The sequence below is a fragment of the Phaeodactylum tricornutum genome, chromosome 10, assembly GCF_000150955.2.
Source record: "Phaeodactylum tricornutum CCAP 1055/1 chromosome 10, whole genome shotgun sequence".
Lineage (NCBI taxonomy): Eukaryota > Bacillariophyta > Bacillariophyceae > Surirellales > Neidiaceae > Phaeodactylum > Phaeodactylum tricornutum.
The window spans coordinates 568,403-587,222 of NC_011678.1; the positions used below are offsets into that span (position 1 = coordinate 568,403).

The 18,820-nt window shown below is 49.1% G+C and overlaps 7 protein-coding genes across 7 annotated transcripts; 5 read left to right on the forward strand and 2 right to left on the reverse strand.

Annotated features, from left to right (window-relative positions):
• Nucleotides 1-53: 53 nt before the first annotated feature.
• Nucleotides 54-1,710, forward strand: PHATRDRAFT_46513 (predicted protein). Its single transcript, XM_002180821.1, has one exon. It carries the CDS (start codon nt 139-141, stop codon nt 1,519-1,521), a length of 1,383 nt encoding a protein of 460 aa, XP_002180857.1. The 5' UTR covers nt 54-138; the 3' UTR covers nt 1,522-1,710.
• A 414-nt stretch (nt 1,711-2,124) lies between these two features.
• Nucleotides 2,125-4,090, forward strand: PHATRDRAFT_46514 (predicted protein). Its single transcript, XM_002180822.1, has one exon. The coding sequence runs from the start codon at nt 2,258-2,260 to the stop codon at nt 4,043-4,045; it is 1,788 nt and encodes a 595-aa protein (XP_002180858.1). The 5' UTR covers nt 2,125-2,257; the 3' UTR covers nt 4,046-4,090.
• Nucleotides 4,091-4,526: 436 nt separating this feature from the next.
• PHATRDRAFT_36485 (predicted protein) lies at nt 4,527-4,948 on the forward strand (the record flags this gene model as incomplete). Its single annotated transcript, XM_002180823.1, has 2 exons — nt 4,527-4,655; nt 4,739-4,948. 2 exons carry the CDS (start codon nt 4,527-4,529, stop codon nt 4,946-4,948), a joined length of 339 nt encoding a protein of 112 aa, XP_002180859.1.
• Nucleotides 4,949-5,385: 437 nt separating this feature from the next.
• PHATRDRAFT_20857 (predicted protein) lies at nt 5,386-7,607 on the reverse strand (the record flags this gene model as incomplete). The annotated part of the gene is made up of 2 exons (XM_002180994.1): nt 6,723-7,607; nt 5,386-6,656 (listed from the first exon to the last, which is right to left on the reverse strand). The coding sequence occupies exons 1-2, from the start codon at nt 7,513-7,515 to the stop codon at nt 5,386-5,388; spliced, it is 2,064 nt and encodes a 687-aa protein (XP_002181030.1). The 5' UTR covers nt 7,516-7,607.
• A 326-nt stretch (nt 7,608-7,933) lies between these two features.
• PHATRDRAFT_46516 (predicted protein) lies at nt 7,934-11,272 on the forward strand (the record flags this gene model as incomplete). Its single annotated transcript, XM_002180824.1, has 4 exons — nt 7,934-9,319; nt 9,356-9,493; nt 9,524-11,199; nt 11,240-11,272. The coding sequence occupies exons 1-4, from the start codon at nt 8,011-8,013 to the stop codon at nt 11,270-11,272; spliced, it is 3,156 nt and encodes a 1,051-aa protein (XP_002180860.1). The 5' UTR covers nt 7,934-8,010.
• A 567-nt stretch (nt 11,273-11,839) lies between these two features.
• On the reverse strand, nt 11,840-13,563 carry PHATRDRAFT_13150 (predicted protein; the record flags this gene model as incomplete). The annotated part of the gene is made up of 3 exons (XM_002180995.1): nt 11,840-12,513; nt 12,600-12,632; nt 12,720-13,563. Coding segments are annotated over 3 exons (1,551 nt in total), but the record flags the coding sequence as incomplete, so codon positions are not given.
• Nucleotides 13,564-15,504: 1,941 nt separating this feature from the next.
• On the forward strand, nt 15,505-18,750 carry PHATRDRAFT_46518 (predicted protein; the record flags this gene model as incomplete). Its single annotated transcript, XM_002180825.1, has 1 exon — nt 15,505-18,750. The coding sequence occupies one exon, from the start codon at nt 15,505-15,507 to the stop codon at nt 18,748-18,750; it is 3,246 nt and encodes a 1,081-aa protein (XP_002180861.1).
• Between the last annotated feature and the right edge of the window lie 70 nt (nt 18,751-18,820).

Below are 18,820 nucleotides of genomic sequence, written 5' to 3' on the forward strand. Positions count from 1 at the left end.
AAAAGGTTTTTCGAGCTTGGAACGAGCATATCGCTCTCATACTTTTTCACAAATTTTGCACAGATTGCACAAACCGAAACTTTCCACTTACAACGTCAAGTACTTTAAATTAAGTCGCGCAATCGATTCGTGGTCGACATGAAGTTTGCTCTGATTCTTGTCCTGCTCCTTTCCTTGACAGAGTTGTCTGTGCAAGACGAAGAGTCAGGGAATCTCCGTTGGGGTAAGCCCAAACTCCGATACATTTGGAGATCTGTGTTTAGTAATTATGCAGACGGTGATTCCATTGGTGAGCAAGGAGAGGTCGACACCGATTCGCCAATTACACCACGTCCTGTTCCGAGTCCGACGAAGTTGCCTACTGTTTCCCCAGTGGTGATTCCGTTACCTGATCACTGTGGTTGCTTTGAATGTGACGAAGCCGCATGGAACAAGGAGGTGACGGACCAGTCAGGAAAATTTTCTTGTGGAACCCGAGTTCAAGGTGTTCAGAATCAGCTCAGCATCACTGAGGAAGAAGCCTGTCTCGTGGTGGCCGGAGACAACTTGCCGACCATTTGCGGGCCGGCTTGCAATCCCCGGCGATGCGATGGCAGATTTCCTGAAGAAACTCCCGCCCCTTCCATAACACCCAACGATATCGAGATGCTTCCAGAGACGGATATCGATTGTTTCCCGGAATTTTCCAGTCGGCAGCGCTACGAGAATGTTTGGAATAACTTTACAGTTGAAGTTAAGGAGAATCCGATTGGGTTTTTGTGTCTTCCATTCAACAATCGGTTCAAACGAGAAACCGTTTCCCTTGTCAATGACGAGCTGACCATGCAGTTTAAGAAAGATCAGAACTTCTGGACTGGAAGCGAGGTTCGAATTGTTTTACCCCAGGATCAGATGCCCTATACGTACGGTAAATTTTCCTTTTCTGTGAAGGCAGTCCGTGTGGTGAAGGCTGGTAGCGGCACCATTGTGTCTAATATTCTACCGCAAGGTATAGCATTCGGTATGTTCACGAGAGATCCAACCGAGAGCCTTGAGGAAAACTTTAGGCATGAGGTATACATGGAGATTTCGCGTTGGAATAGAACCGCCGGTATGGACCTTCAGTTTCTCGTGTCACCACTTGGCCTACCCCAGGTGAAGCGATTCTTTTCCGGAGGAAATGGATACGACCAGTCAGGTCATGTTTGGGAATTCGATTGGGCGCCCACCTCTATCAATTGGAGCGGTCCCAACAACATAACACATTCGTATTCGACACAGCAAGCGTACGACTTCGGCATTCCTGATCGAGTCCAATGCCTTCCAGCAAATGTTGAGGTTCGTTTGAATCTTTACAATCTTGGTGGACTCGACACACCGACAGGTATGCAAAACAATGATGTCGTTGAAGTCGTTATTGATCGATTCTCGTATACGCCCTCAGGCGAGACTGCTGTTGCCGATGGTGAAACATGTTCCAAGCATTGCCAGTGTGAATCCGAATCGCTTTGCATCAATGCCAAGTGCACATCAACTCCATGAAATAAAATTCATATATATTATGCGGCATCTAAGTTTGCGGCGGTTGAAATCGCATCGATTTACAGGCAGAATTAAGAATAAGGCGCAACTTTTGGTCCGCTATTTTTAGATTTGATTTGTCTTATTCGAGAAAGTACCTATTGGCGTGAACACTGGAGAATGTGCATTTCAAAAAGAAATCCTAATTCTCGGAGAGGTGCGCTGACTGTAATAGTGATGTGCGTTGTGAGGGTTCGGGTTCGGTCCGATTACCGGCCACCACCTACCTATTCCGTTTGAGGTTTGGGACGATGCAGAATAAGCACGGGTTACCAAATCCGAAAAATACGTATTTTCATATTGAGAGAGTCGACTCACTCTAATTTAAACATGTAACTACAACCTTCCCGAGCCTATAATCACCGAAACGGAACCGCTCACAGTCATGGGAAATTCATTAACCAGATGATAACCCACTTTTCGGAACCGTCGGAAGTACACAACACCATAGAGGTGACGCTCAGAATTTGGGTAGGCGTCAAAAATCTGGTCAATTCGGGGAGGCTCGTAAAAGCTGGTTATTTCCTTTTACAAGTGCATTTGCACAATGCTCCAGTCTAAGTCTACGACGAAGAAGCTGTCAAAATTTCTATTTCTCACTGCGCCGTTGGCAAAGTTTGCATTCCTCGCTACGCTGTTGTTCTTATGCCAAAGGCAACTTCAATTTCTGCGGACGACTAACGGTTTTTTCGATTCCATGCCGGAACACTCATTACCGTTGGAAGAACAGGTAGATAGACAGCACTCGTGTACTATCTTCTACAATGTATACACTGCAGAAGGCCATATGAGGCCAGCCCTCACAATTATCCGCAGGCAATTGCACCAAATCGCATCGTCTTTGGTGGAGGTGTTCGGCCAAGCAGCGCGAAAGATTCCTCTCAAAATCAATACGATTGGATATAATGTGAGCACTCGAAGCATTATGAGTGCGTGTCGGAGCCATACCGGACTGAAGTGTCAACACTTAGACCATTTTTTAGACGGAAATTTCGAGGATGTGACGCTTAGTGCTATACATGATCACTGCCAGACGCAGGCTGATAATCATGTTGTCGTGTACGTGCACTCCAAAGGCACTTACCACCCTTCCGAAAAGAATAACATTTGGCGTGACCTTATGACCAATGCAGTCCTCAGTAAGGGCTGCTTGGAATTAGGTCGCGGCTACCAGAATAATACGGAGAGCAGCTGCAATGTTTGTGGGTTTTTGTTTCAACCAATCTGGACGTTCATGTTTCCGGGAAATATGTGGAGCGCACAATGCGGATATGTCCGAAAGCTAAAGCATCCTAGGCTTTTCAAAGCAAACATGGACTTTATTGCAGATGATGCCTTAGACTTGATGCAGCACGGCCACTTTACCATGAATTTGGCGCCACCTTTGCCCGTGGATATTGGTCGCCTCGGTCAAGGAAGGCATGCGGATGAGCATTGGATCGGATCCCATCCTTCTATCTTTCCTTGTGATGTTGCACCAAACTCGAATTTATGGAAATGGGTGTCGCCGCCTCCCGAGGGTTTCGTGCCTGGACACGCTCCTCCGATAAGATGGTCTCCTGCGCCTAGGTACAGTATTTTTGGAGAGTGGGGTTTCTATCGAGACGAAAACGAATCGCAAACCAAGCGAATGCTCCGCACGCCGGAGTGGCGCTCAAGGGAATATTTCCTACTTCCTGGCTTTCTCTGGAAATGGCTTCGCTGGTACAACGAAGTGCCTCCGCCAAATTCGTTTGTCTGGAAGTGGTTTCCTGATGGAGAAATGTGGCTTGAGCGCTCTCGACAATTAAATGCTGAACAATTGCTTACCTATATTTCAGGAGCTCTCGACAGTCCTCTTCCGACAGTCGCCACTTTCGAGTCTTCGGTGACAAATATTCGTCCGCCTCTTGTGTACTTCATGCACATCGATTTGCCGGCAAAAGAAGATAATCAAAACCGGATTGTGCAACAGCAACTTGCCTATTTGAGTTCATCTTTCAAAACGAATACAACAATTTTCGTGTACACCAGCGGAGGTCTTTCATCATTGGATACAACAGTGTTAGAAAGCTGGTGTAGGTTACAACATCAGCTGAACTGTAAACATGTTCAGCATTATCCTGCTGCTCTGGATATTATCACGCAAACGCGTGTGCAAGACTTCTGTCGATTGCACGAAACCTTTCAAGTCGCATTTCTCAGTGGGCCTTCTATACCCATACAGTCTCTCGATGCACTTCATGCGTGCTGGGAAGATCATAGAGCAAGTGGAGAAGAGGAAAGCTCATGTGATGTGTGTCTATCCAATTCCGGGCTAGAGAATCACGACAGGATGCTGTGGATCTCCCAGTGCTCCTTTGTGAAGGACTTGATTGCTTCGACTGAACATGCGGCAGCTATGTCTAGCAGAAAGATGAGAAAAGAAATAAAAATTGGAAAATACTGGGTTGTAAGCAAGAGACCGAACACAACTGGAGCTGCCCGTGTATGTTCATCTGGCTAGGTGATAAAAAAGTTCTTTATAAATGTAATGCTTCCGTTTCATTCTTTCTTGCTTACTACGTTTTAGCTTATCATAGCTCTGACATAAACGCGACAGAGCAGCTTTGATCATATAAATGTAAATGACAGGCCTCGTATCTCTTTGGGAACCATGCATAGAACGAAACCAATGTACCGCTGGTAACGCTAACAGTAAATGAAAATGCAAGTTTGATAGCAAACAAATGGATTTAAGTTTTGACTTTTGATTCTCTTTTAACAACGTCTAACAGGTAAGTAATACGCGGTAATTGTCAAATTTGCCGAAACGAAGGACGAAAAAGTACAGCGAGCGAAAAATGAAAGTATGAAGGCGGAATTCACCCCCTGACCGGCACCGAAAGCATTTTCGTTGTCGAGTCGACACATAAACTTTTCCCTACAATCTGCGCTTGCCCCTTCGAATTGAGGGAGCGACTGTGTTAGCGAAGACACATTGAAGTATGTCGCCCGCTTTAGAGAATCAAGAGACGTTGGGGCAACCATCGGTAAAAGAGAAACATGAAAGTGCCGCTGACAAACGCCAAGACCCAGAGCTTACTGTAGTAATCGAGGACTTGCTGGAACAGATGGTAGGTTCCACTGAATTTGTCATGTCGTCGCCTTTTTAAATAGCTCTAACAAAAGTCTACGAATCTAATTTTTTTGTTAACAGCAAGAGAAGTTCAATCACATGGGAGGTTCAATTATGGGGAAAATGGACGAAATGGGCACACGCATGGACGAATTGGAACGTAGCATTGGACAGCTTATGGAACAGACTGGACTGGAGAACCCCACCACTACTCCAGCGCTGCATCGGAACTCTCCCACAGCAAAAGAGAACAGTGAAGTTTCTGCACCTGCGAGCTCAGTAGAGATCTAAGCTTTCGCTTTCTTTTTGACGGCGAAAAAGGGTTCATGATTGTTTCTCGGCCAACTGTCAGACATAGGTTTTGCTGGGATCTACCGCGTGGGCAAGGGTAAGCATATTGCACAATCAATAAGCTGCTCGAGGGCTTCAATTCTTTCACGCTATGTTTGTCTTAACTTTCATTTAATTGCCCCAATTCTTTCACGCTACGTTTGTCTTCATTTTCATATAATTTTTACTTTATGTTAATTGAAACCAGGTCTCTACAAGCATTTCCTATAAATGTGAATAGTCCTGTTGAAATGGAGCAAAACAATAGAAGCCGTCAAGAAAGCAACAAAGTTTCAATCCTATCACGACCAACACAAAGCAAGGTTGCGAAAGAACCCATCGCTCACCAAAAGTTCCGCTGCGCGCTCGGTATTTGGCGTTGCCTTTTTCGTCTCGTCCTAGTCGTCCTTCGGTAAATCTTTGTCAGCGACAAAATCCACGCGCAATTGGCGCTTGTCGAACCACCGACCTGCTAAACTGGAAGCACATTTTTGAGCTCCGATGACGGAATCAAATGAAGCGTAAATCTTACCACCCGGCTCCATATGCATAACCGTCACGGACGTGATCGTCCCATACTTGGAACACTCATCTTCAAACTCTTCCTTGATGTCCTTTTCCCAACCAGGATCCGTTTCTTTGTCCTTGTCAAACATGTTACGGATCAAAACATTCTTGGTGGGCGTATCCGCATTGCCAACAATCTTGGCGTCCGGTGATCCCAAAGGAGCCACTGCCGGAGTGGGCACTAACACTGCAGGCGTGGCCGGTGCCATGGCAACAGCTCCGGCTAGACTCGCCCGGGCTTCCGCGACTGTAGGGATTCGCGAGGCACCTCCGGGTACGGCAGCGGCAGCCGCGAACGAGCTTGTTCCTGGTGCTTGACCTACGGAAGCAACAGGAACGCCCATGGTCAACTGCGCCAACACCTGATAGGCCCGTTGTGCTCGGGTGCTTGCGTCAGCGGGAAATTCGTCCGACGTCACTACTTCAACACCCGGAATGGAAGATCCTTGACTCGCCCAACCTGTCTTCATGGGACGGCCCGCAAGTGCTTGGTTGGCCATGGTTTGAATGGCCAGATTCGCTTCCTTGGGATCGTGAAAGGTCAAGAAGGCAAAACCTTTGGATAGGCCCGTGTTAGAGTCCATTTGCAAAGTGACTTTTTCGAGTTGACCAAACTGACTAAACAGGGCAAAGAGATGCTCTTGAGAGACACTGGGATCCAAACTGCCAATATATACCTTTTGTGCTTCCAGCATTTTTCCGTCGGGCCCAAGCAGAGGAGCCGACTTGATGGGAACTCCCATTTGCGCCGCCGTCGACGTCGCCGTACTCGCGTTGGCCAGATAATTCTTTTCGGCTTCCGAGGCCTTGACGAGCACCGGGAATCGCTGAAAATCCGGAACTTCCGCTGATAATCCCACCGCAATTGAGACATCCTCCATTCGTTTCATCTCGACGTAAGCACACCCTTTGTGCTTGCCGGTACGCTTGTCGCGCAACAAGATGACTTCGTTGACTTTGCAGCCCTTGCGCGTGAAAAACTTTTTGAGATCCCGTTCTTGCGTGCGTTGCACCAACTGCGTGACAAAGACGGTACGTTGATCTTTCGTGTACGTGTTGTCTACTTGCGTTGCGTGTTCCACGTCCGAAGTCGTCGAACTGTCTCCCGAAGATGATGACGACGACGACGAAGATCCGGAGGAGTCGTACGAAGATCGTGACGAAGCACTGTGGGAACGACGACGGTTTCGCGACGACCCCCCACGCTGTCTACGAGGACGGCGATCGCGACTGCGCGAGCGGCTGTGACTGCGCGATCGGGAGCGAGACGAGTAGCCGCTACTCGTTCCACTACTACTGCGACTGACGGACCGACTGCGTGAGCGCCGCGACGGTGGCCGACGACGTCCAAAGTCGTCGTAGCGATCCAAAGCGGCCAAATCCCGATGGCGATGTCGGGAAGCTGGAGGTCCCGAAGAAGGCGGACCCCGCCAGTGGTGTGGAGGAGGCGGTCCCCGCATGGGCGCACCGTTGGCAGCAAGCCCTCCACCCCTACGCGGTGGATAGTATGGATCGTGCGCCCGGGACCCTGGAGGACCGCGACTAGGATTGCTTCCATGACGGGAATTATCCCGATGATGGTGCCGACGAGGACGACGGCGTTCGTCGCGAGATCCGCGACTGCGATCGAGGGACGGTCGGTCGTTGCTGGGACGGCGTTCACGCCGGTGATCGGGAGAACGGGATCGTTGAGTGTTCGATTGCGGTTCCGCGTGCCCATTCGAGTTTGCTGGTTGCGATCGATCAAGATTTTCAGGAGATCTGGCAGATTCCCGATCTGTAGATTTGATCTTTTCCGATGGACTCTGGGATTTCGTTCGGTCGGTGTCGTGCTGAGCGTCGCGGTCGCCGTTGTCTCCCTTGCTTTCGCGGCGGCTCTTCCGTTTCGCTCGTAACACCTCACGCAGGCGTTCTTCTTCGGTTTGACCACTGCGTGACTTTTCAGGGGACGGACTCGGCATGTGAAAGAGAAGACAAAAGAAGGGTTAGCGGTATGGGCAAAGGCACAGTGCATGCACAGTTAGTGTGGTTTCGATTGCTGCTTTGGGCAACGTCCCCCGTGTAAAGTGGGTGTACTATGGTTTGGTCTAAAAGTGCCACGAAGAGGTGTACCGTTGTGCTTCCCGTTGCCGTAGAATTAGTTACCGGGTTGGTAGAGTTACCGGGTGATCGGGACACACGGCGTCTCGTGAATTCCACCCTGGGACTGGGACTGTGCGTCGGCCGGAGTACCACAAATCCGGGTACTCTTTTCAAACAGGAAAGGTACTGAGTCTAGCCAACAATGGCAGGGCCAACCGAGGTCCCCAAACACCAAGGATCACGGCGGGGTGTCTCACTTTTTCTTCGTCGAGTGACCGAAACAAAAGTCGGGTGCGGAATCGCCCCACCACTCCGTGAAGACACTGCAAGTTGCACGTCCGACAGTTTTTGGCTAACCATACGTCAATCACAGCATGGTTCGCAAACGCTTGGACGACCGGGTGCGTGCACTGTTGGAGCGCTCCGTCGTGACGGGCCAGCGATCCATGCTGGTCCTGGTCGGCGATCACGGCAAGGATCAAGTGCCCAATCTGCACCAAATATTGACGAAATGTTCCGTACAGGCCCGTCCCAAGGTGCTCTGGTGCTACAAAAAGGAACTCGGCTTTTCGACCCACCGCAAAAAGCGCATGAAGAAACTCAAACGCGACAAATCCCGGGGATTGGTGGGTGGGGAAGCCGACCAGGCCGATAACTTTGAACTCTTTGTCAGTCAAACCGACATTACCTGGTGTTATTACAAGGACAGTCACCGCGTGCTGGGAACCACCGTTGGTGTGCTCGTCTTGCAAGACTTTGAAGCCTTGACACCCAATCTCATGGCCCGTACCATCGAAACCGTGGCCGGCGGTGGCTTGGTCATTTTCTTGCTCCGGACGGTCAAGTCGCTCAAACAGTTGTACGCCATGAGTATGGACGTACACGCCCGGTACCGCACAGAGTCCGCTGGTGACCTGGTCCCACGCTTCAACGAGCGATTCATTTTGAGTTTGGGAAAATGTCCCAACTGCTTGGTGTGTGACGACGAACTCAACGTACTACCGGTGAGTCGCAAAGCACTGAACGACTTGTCGCCAAACGCCGGTTGGTCCAAGGGTGATGCCGGCGAGGTAATTGTGCAGGATACACCGGAGCAACGGGATTTGAAGGAAATTCAAGAAGCACTCCTGGATACACCCCACGTTGGTGTGCTAGTGGAGCTAACGAAAACACTGGATCAGGCCAAGGCCTTGTTGGTGTTTTTGGAAGCCTGTTCGGAAAAGACACTCAAATCGACGGTAGCCATGACGGCCGCTCGTGGTCGGGGAAAGTCGGCAGCCATGGGATTGTGTCTCGCTGGCGCCATTTCGCTGGGATACTCAACTATCTGTGTGACCGCCCCGGAACCGGAAAACTTGGTCAGCGTCTTTGACTTTCTATGCCGCGGTCTCAAGGCACTCAAATATCAAGAACACATGGACTATAGTGTAACGTACAATTCAGCCAGTGGTCGCGAACAGACCAAGTGTATCACGGCCATCAATGTACATCGTAGTCACCGGCAGGTGATCCAATACGTTGATCCAGCGGAAACGGACAAGTTTACGAGCGCCGAAATTGTGGCCATTGACGAAGCTGCAGCAATTCCGTTGCCCGTTGTGCGAGCTCTCATGAGCCACCCAGATCGCTTGACTTTTTTGAGTTCGACTATTAACGGATACGAAGGTACCGGTCGTGCTCTTAGTCTCAAACTCATTAAGGAACTGCGGGATGCCAAAGGAGGACGGCACGCCGAGATGCAGGCCGCCTCTTCCGCAGCAAACTCTATCGTTGGAGCAAAATCGAAAAAGGGCGAGGCCAAAGTTCATGAACAACGGTGGGCCGCAGCAGCGGCTGCAATTCTGGAAGCCAGCGAAGGTTCTGATAAGCTGTTTGGGCCATTGAGAGAAATCGAACTGCTGACGCCCATTCGATATGCACACGGCGATTCAGTCGAAGCATGGCTCAATAAGCTCCTTTGTTTGGACTGTGGATCAGCGTCTAACTTGAAACTGAACGGAGGGGCTCCTGCTCCAGGCGATTGTGAACTTTACAGCGTAGATCGTGACGCTCTTTTTTCTTTCCACAAGTTATCCGAAGCTTTCTTGCAGAAGGTCATGGGACTTTACACGAGTGCTCATTACAAGAATTCACCCAACGATTTGCAGATGCTCTCTGATGCTCCAGCTCATTCACTTTTTGTACTGCTTTCGCCGTCGGCTGAACAAGATGCAAATTCTCTCCCGGATGTTCTTACCGTTGTTCAAGTGGCCCTAGAAGGACGTATCTCTAGAAAGGCTGTCGAAGCGCAGCTTGCCCGAGGACATCGCTCGGCCGGCGATTTGATTCCTTGGACAATTTCTCAGCAATTTGGTGACTCTAAATTTGCTCAGTTGAGTGGAGCGCGAATTGTGCGTGTTGCTGTCCACCCTTCGGTGCAAGGAATGGGATACGGGTCCAGGGCGATCGAACTTCTTTACCGATTCTACAACGAAGAAATGGTTTCGCTCGTCAATGACGAAGGTAACGATGATGCTGATTCTGACGCAGAGCGCAATGGAGAAGAAGAAAGCGACAATGATGAGCCGACGACATCTGGAATTGGAATTTTGGGTGAAAACTTGAGGCCCCGCAAGGAACTTCCACCTCTTTTGCTTCCTTTGACCGAAGTGGATATGCCGAGACTTGATTGGGTTGGGACATCGTTTGGGCTAACTCTTCAACTTCACAAATTTTGGAGCCGTAGCGGAATGCGGATGCTATATTTGAGACAAACCAAGAATGAGCTTACGGGTGAACATTCATCCATTATGGTCCGTGCTCTACCAAGGCGAAGTGGTGTCGATGACTCTTGGCTTTACGCGTATCTGAGTGATGCTAGGCGACGATTCACCACTCTCTTTAGCGGGCCTTTTCGCCACTTGGACGTTAGGCTTGCTCTTTCCGTGTTCGATAATATGGATGTGCCAAGCAACACCACCGAAGCTAAGCAACGCGCAGGAGCTTTGGCAGGCACTCTTACCTTCAAGGAACTCGACTACTTCTTGACACCATATGACTTGAAGCGCCTTGAATTATACGGACGAAATTTATGTGATCATCACCTTGTAATGGATCTACTACCAATAATTGGGCGATTGTACTTCACTGGGCGTTTTGGATCTGACTTCAACTTATCTAGCGTCCAAGCCGCGCTCTTCTGTGGGATTGGACTACAGAACAAGAGCGTCGACATTTTGACGAGAGAGCTTGGTCTGCCAACCAATCAAGTCCTTGCAATGTTCAATAAAGCAGTGCGAAAAATGTCCATTGCCTTGAACTCTGTCGTTGAGGAGAAAGAGAAAGAGAGTCTCTTAACTGGTGAGAAACGAAGCAGAATTGAAGAAAGTGCCGAACAGATGCGTCATGTTTCTCGGCAAACTTTGGATGAAGATGCCGAGCAAGCTGGCCAGGAAGCGATCGCAACGCTCAGGGCGAACGAGATGGCGAACCATCTACCGGAGCTTGCACACGATACTGAAATGCTGAAGTACGTCGTCAAGGGATCTGATAAACAGTGGGAAAAGGTCCTCCAAGACAAAGATGTAAGTGGAACAGGCACTGTGCAAATTTCGGAGGTACGAGAAAAGAGAAAAATTGTTGACGATGACGACATAGATCACGAAGCTAAAACAGAGGACAAAGTAAATAAAACGAAAGGAAGCAAAAAGCAAAAGAACACAAAAAAGAAGTCCCGGCGGTAAGGCACGCTATAAAGTAGCAAATGAAACGAAAAATTAAACCTACTAAGTGTTCAGCTCGATTCTACCTGATTCTAATATCTTCGGTGACAGTGTTTGCTCCACTGATGGAGCCAAAGGTCGGTCCTGGCAACCCGAATACAGCTCGTAGTCCTCGACTCAGCGCGCGCTCCCCTAGACGGGCAATTATCTCGCTAGCCGCTCGCTGCACCCTAGGCTCTTGCGAAAGCTTTCGAACAATCGGAACAAACATGGTGGGGTCGGACTTTGACCCCGACGCGCCAAGCAATGAGAAAATCCTTGAGAATCGTAGCATTGTTGGTGTTGGTGCTGGTAGAACATCGCGGAGATCGTCAGCGGCCTTTTTGCGTACCCCTTCGAAGCCCGTTTCTCGTCGCTGTAATATCTCTTGCAGCGAGCGAAATGCCCGGACGGCAGCCACCTCGTCGTTGATTGCTAAAGCCCGAGATGCATCAAAAATATATCTTATACTTTCTGCACCGAGACTATCAGCAGAATTTACGATCTGCTCGGAAAGCTCAACCAGCATATTGTCGCCATCTTCCGAAATCAAATAATCCGTCAACACATCCAAAGCGAGCGTGACGTCGTACCCTGATGACTCCTTCGCTTCATCAAGCAACCCCTCCAATCGATCCCATCGAACATGGCCATCTTTCGTCAACGCTAGTCCTTTCAGTGCTTCCTGTAGATCGTCTTGTGGATCGGTCAAAACGCGACTCGCCACGTACGGATACGCTTCGCCAATAATGCGTGCCTTAGGGTCCACTTGAATGGCCAAGCCTTCCAGGACGCCGAGACACCGAATAATGGCGATATAGAATGGGGGCAGTGAAAAGGGGTATCGATACATGATGTCTCCAAGCTTATTAATGACGTTCTTAAAATTGAGCTCGCTGATGTCGGCGTCCAATACATCTGGTAACGCGTTTTCCAACGCAAGTTCGATGGGCTTAAGATCTGTGCCTTCTGGAATGAAGCCCAGCTTGACGTAAAGGCGAACGAGCTTTTCCCAGTCACGGTTAACAATGTGAACAACTGCCAGCAGGAATCCATTGCGTTGATTCTTCGTAGCGTAACTCATCATGCCAAAGTCTAAATAACACAAACGGCCGTCCGGGCAGGCCAAAAGGTTTCCTGAACATGACGAACATTTTGTTGCTAGGTGTGAGCAAAAATCTGCCGTAACAAAAGCAAGCAATTCAGCGTAACAGAATACTTACCAGCGTGGGGATCTGCATGGAAAAAGCCATTCTCTGTCATCTCACAATGAACGAAAAGATATAAGTCTCCCTCACAAAGGCTTCCGTTGCGCAGTAGATTCCCTCTCCTATTTCACTTACCAAGGATTTGTCGCAAACTGCACTGTACCAGGGTATCAACCAGCTTTGATTCGTCTAAATTGTATCTCGTCAAAGATGCCCGATCCGTTAAACGAAAGCCGTCAACCCATTCCATGGTCAAGACTTTAGATGTGGTCAAGTCGCTGTAGATTTTAGGCACAAACACGTCCTTGACGCCCGCGTACAGTTCGTTAAACCGCTGGGCGTTGGCGGCTTCCGCCACATAGTCGATTTCTCGGTAAATCAGTTCGCCAAAGTCATCAATGATTGATTGTACATCAATATCACGGTTTAGCAAGCGGAAGATACCATTGTAGATACCGGACCACCAGCGCAGTACGTAAAGATCCAAGGCAATAATCTCTTCGCATCCCGGGCGTTGAATCTTGATAGCGACCTCTTCTCCATTTGCCTTGAGTCGTGCTTTGTACACTTGCCCTATGCTTGCCGCCGCAATTGGCTCCTGCTCCACGAGTTCAAAGATTTCCGAAAAGTCCCGTCCCAGCTCTTCTCGTACGGTCTGGAGCGCAAACTGGTTAGAGAATCGCGGGACATCGTCCTGTAGTTTTTGCAATTCTTCCAAGTATTCACTGGGCAGCAAATCCGGACGTGAGGCCAGTGCTTGTCCACCTTTAATAATGGCCGGTCCCAAATCAGAAACGGCCTGGGTTAACTGTTGCGCACGGGCCCGGCGCATCGGTTGGGATCGGCCCGTGGCGTAGTCCCACACTACCGAGGCGGCCCACCAGCCGATTGGAAAAGCGATCTGAAAATTTCGGACAACCCATTTGGCTGGCTGACGAAAAAGCAGCTTCTCGGCGGCCACCGGATCGTACTTGACGAGAGGCTCGGCGACCTTGACACCGCGGGCCCAACGAGTGACCAAATTACTCCTTTCCTGCTGCGGTGTATTCGCGTCACCACTTCCACTTTGTAAGTGCCCATTCAGCCAGAGGCCATCCGGTACTATTGTGCTGTTAAAATTCACGAGAGCTGATCCCGTTACGGACGCTGTTGTGCTGGTGGACGTCGCGGCCAGGGCATTGACAAGTTCTTCGTCTCGAGCGGTAAACTGGGACAAGAGTTCTTTGGCTTTCGCCAAACGCGCCGACTCAGTGGACACGACGCCCTTTTGAGACGAAGAAGTCAAAGATGCTGCTGATGTGGATGTTAGCGACGGCGATTCTGTGGAGGAAGTTTTTTCAATAGTGGAAGCAGCGAGACGAGACGATCTTGCCGAAGTACCCGATCGCGAAACCGAAAATCGTCGTTGCAAGCCTGCCGAATTCAATGCATCTACGCCGGTGCTACCGGCGACAAGGACAAACAGGACTCCCAAAAAAGGCATGGAAGATAGTAGCAAGTTATTGCGACGATAGGAAGTACTCGGTAACATTCTGGTAAGAACCTGCAGCCCGAGAGAAACTGAAGAACATTCGACTTCAACGAAATGGTGGGGTTGGTTTTGGTTGTTGGCTCCGTCCGAGTCAGCCCGAACCCATTCACTTTCAGTGTCTCTGTCATTCCGGTGTCTATTTTCGATACAAATCTTTTCTGAAATATCTTGTAAAATTCTATAGTTAACACAAATCCAAATCGCGATATGTACAAGTTGTCGAATATGAGTCCAAAGTGCACGTCGTAGTCCTTGTAATTAGGTTGCAAGGCAATTGGCTTAGAGAAGGAAGTAAAGCCTAGCAGGTAACCCATCAACTGTAACATTGTAATTCACATGACAGGCAAGCCAAAAGACGCATTTCACAGTCTGTTTGCTATCATGTAAGAAAGCAAAAAGAATATCATGCCAACAACACTAATATAGAAAACAAGGAGTTTTCTTTGCAGCCGCGCACAGTATGGGCTCGAGGAGTCGTCTTTTGCGATATGGTTGCGCGTTGCGACCATCGGTAGATAGCTCATTGACGACCCCTCGTCAACAAGATGTACTTCATAGGCTTTGAGTGGATTTACATCACAGTCAACGTAGATTGGTTTTGCGAACCGCAAGAGGAGTGAATACGAAAGGAAGAGACTGATTGCAACGATTCACGGCACGAACCGCACCCGCGATTGACAACGTGTGTGAATATCAGCATGCGTTGGGAAAAGGTGTGGTTCAGCCTTCCTGCGTGGACCGGTACACAGACCAGAGAGCTCTACAAGAGGTGCAGACCAAAGTGTGCACAGCGCAGAGGCTTCAGTTGATTCTATTTCATCGTGGGTGTCCATGTGCTTGGAAAAAATGAGTGCCGCAGGATCCCACGGTTCTTGTTTTCGAAATTTTAACCAACACAAGTTCGGCATTTCTTTTATGGGCCACAATTGAGAAATTAGGGACTCGTACGGAACCAGCAATATACGGAAAGCATTTCTCGCCTTGCGACGATAGTGAAGAATAGTAGTGCTTTCGAATGATGGAGCGGCGATGTTCCTCGAGCGGAAGGATAGTTCCGATTATTCTGACCTTGTTAGCCGTTTCAAGTTGTGTCTTCATTGAAAAATGGACTGGCAGTGACGCGCTTCTCTCGCGGAACCAATTACTTCGTCGTCATTACTCGTTCAACGTAAAAAGCACTGGAGTGCAGTCACTTACGAATGCGGGTCAGCGAGATCTACTAACGAACACCACCTCATACTACGACGTCGTTTTGACTATGGCCTTACTCTACGTAGACCAGAGCACTGCCTCAGCGATGGAAACGCTCGATAGTCAAACCCCTGCAGTGTCGCAGTTCTGTCAAGCGGTCAATACACAAGTACGTACGCTCCTTTGGGTAAAATAATCATGCAATTGGGTGAAAGCCTTAAACTTTGTGTTGCTGATACTATGAAAACTGACTATCGACAAACTCTCGATCTCGAGGCGAGCGGAAATCAGGTTGCCTTAGCCGGGAAGTCTATCGGTGCCAGTTTCGAGACGTTCATCATGGATGATATAAATGGAAATTTACCCAGTTATGATTGCCGGCTCCTTAACACTAATCGTGTCTACGACAACGACGGTGAGGATCTACTGGGTCAAGGTTTTTTCATCCTCGAGGTCATTGTGGAACAAAGGGTATATGTAACGGCTACCGACACCTTGACAATAGAGCAAGTAACAAGTCTTGTCGGATTGGGTTTCAATCGAGGTGATGGCGGTCGAGTCAAGTTTCGGTCTTTGCTACAACAGTACGAAGCGTTCGAAAGCATCTTGAATGTTGAAGTATTAGAAAGTGTATCGTCACCACAGGCCGCCCCTTCGTCCATACCGAGTACTTTTCCATCCGGCAAGCTCTCCTTTGCTCCATCTCCAGCACCAACTATAACGCCATCAGCTGTACCTACGGATCAACCGTCGCATCGTCCCTCGATATTCTCGACTGCTATGACTACGAACTCACCATCTTTCCCGCCATTCAATGTACCAATGTCATCAACACCTTTGAAAGCTCCAACACTACTGCCTGCGGCTTTGCCCACAACTTTGGCCCCAAGTTCTCCGAGCTCGTCCAAGTCCAACAATGATGGTTTACCTTTAATTATCGGCACAACTATTGGGGGGGTGTTGACTATGCTGGTGTGCTGTTTTTTCGTCTTTTGTGTATGGTTTCCCTATTGGCGTGAGGGGAACACCGGCGACGGCAATGGGCCGAATCGGCAATTTGAAACGAGCAGTCAAATGTCATCGGGACGTGACACTATTGTCCCGGGTGTGGTTCAGTTGGATGATGCGTCCTTGGCTAATACTACTTTGGGAGATGAGACAACAGATGGTGGCTTTCGCAACAATTCTGCCGAGAGCAAGAGACCGCAATATTCGTTTCTCAAACCAGCCCCAATCGCATCAATGGACAGTTTTGACGAGAGCTCTCTGTACACTTCACCCGGACCACCCGCTAGCAACGCAAACCAAAGCAGTTTACGCATAAGTTCCATAGCCATGGCTGCGGTAAAGCCCCCGGTTATGTCCAAGATTGACACATCCATGGAACTGAACCCCAGTCTGAGCCTTGCCCTTCACTTTGAAGACGACATCGTCTTTCCCTTGTCTGAGAGTAAAACGGATTGGAGCACCGAAAAGCGAGCTACAGTGCACAAGGATTCCATGCATTCGGTGCTCACGGGCGGCGGAGTCGTGGATCTAGATGAGGTTTATTTCTTTGATGACGACGAGTCGAAGGAGGAAGGCTTTGAGCGAGTGCCCGGTATACCTGGCAAACTGGCAATTACGTCTTCTAAGAGTGACGAAGAAAAAGCTCGCAAAGTGTCTCAATCAATGGAAGAAGGTACTAGAGGTTTCGATCCATTTGACGAAGAGAAGTCTGGGTCGTCGTCGTCGTTCACTTTTGACAACGGAGTGGAGACGGCTGAGATCTTCAAAGAAGACTCCTCGTCCGATACGGAAGAAGACGAGAGTTTGCCCGTGACTAACCCACACCAGTCCAAACGAGTGATGCCCCTGCTGTCAGGGAGTACTCCCGAGGCCAACGATACCCAAAGAGGCATTCAGCCTTGTGATGTGCATAGACGAAAGTTGATCAACAACATTGGAGAAGGCGCTCTGGATACAATAGAACTAAACAGGAATGGGCACGATAGCAAAGGCGACGATACCCAAAGAGGCATTCAGCCTTGTGATGTGCATAGACGAAAGTTGATCAACAACATTGGAGAAGGCGCTCTGGATACAATAGAACTAAACAGGAATGGGCACGATAGCAAAGGCGACTTAAAAGAGAAGCAGAGAGAAGCACGCCTCTCAAGGTCAGCAAGAAAGAACAATTCGTTGCTCCGGAATGTTCTAGAGGATGCCCGTCGTTTAGCTGAGGCTGCAACTTCTAACAATCGTTCCAGAGCTTCTCGAAAGACGGCACCACCGCGAATTGTCGACAAAATCAAACGCAACTCGCACGATAGCCAGCCTTTTGATTTACTAGCTGATACATTAGACGTGAAGGAGTCTCTTTCTCTTGCTTCGGCAAAACGCCCCGCGCATTCCACGAAAGGGAAGGTTGTCTCAAAGATGACTGCTGCGCGGTCGAGAGGAAGCGGAGATTTGACAAGCGACAATGATCATGCTAGAATTAAGGCCTTTGCAAGTACACATCTCTTCCGCAGTCGTCTTCTGGGCAAAAGAGAGGCAGGGACTGGTCAGCATAGTTTGCCTTCATCAACCACTTCGAATTCTTCATTGCGGCTAACTGTAAATGTTGAAGCTGAAATCACTGATGCGACGTCTGCTTTCGATGCCAGCTCGGTCCTAACCTCTGCAAATCCAAGAGATTCTCCACAAGGCAAGTATGCTGGTCAATGCCCGGAAAACCAGAGTGTATTGTCACCCCCCAACAACATAGAAATTTTATACCCAAACGGAAAAATAACCGTACAGGACGATTTGTCATGCACACGGGAAGGCGCTCCAAAACCTTTGTTAACTGATGCGGTGGATAAAGCTCCTGAAGCTTGTTCTACAACTGATATTAAGTCGACAAGTGTATGGTCGATCGCGCAATCATCTCAACCACAACGGTCTCGAAATTCACGGTGTGGGTCAATATCAAGTACGGGACGACAGCTAGAAAGATCGCCGGTATCTACCCAGTCACGGCGGCAGAATCGGCGCCTTTTGCGTGATGAGATTGGGAGCTCCAGTCGCACCTTTTCTTCCGCCCCAGAGAGGTCCCAAGGAGAAGAAAAGAGTTTGGGTGACGACACCCTGCCTCTGGCATTTGAACAGGATTTGGAAAGGCTTAAGCTGCAGCTCGTAGATATCGTGCGCACCGATGCATTCAAGGTTGGTCCCTCTTCAATAACAGCGTCTAAGACAAATCGATCCATTGCCTTCGTCAGGAAGAATAAGAAAGACCAAATTGTTGTCATCGTCCCCCCAGGGAAGGTTGGAGTGGTTCTCGCAAATCGGTACGATGGAAAGGGAACGATGGTGTCGGAAGTTCGGCCTTCTTCAGCTGTTCATGGGGCCATTTTCCCCGGAGATGAAATTGGTACGTTAGTGACTGTGCTTACGATTGTTGTCGCCAACATTGCTTGAAGAATGTTTTTACTGACCCTTCTCCCCGACGTATAGTGGAAGTAGACGGCGAGGACGTCACAGCAATGGT

Bases quoted from the DNA above. Each gene is read 5' to 3' on its own strand.
- PHATRDRAFT_46513 (XM_002180821.1), top strand. From the start codon at position 139: ATGAAGTTTGCTCTGATTCTTGTCCTGCTCCTTTCCTTGACAGAGTTG.
- PHATRDRAFT_46514 (XM_002180822.1), top strand. From the start codon at position 2,258: ATGCCGGAACACTCATTACCGTTGGAAGAACAGGTAGATAGACAGCAC.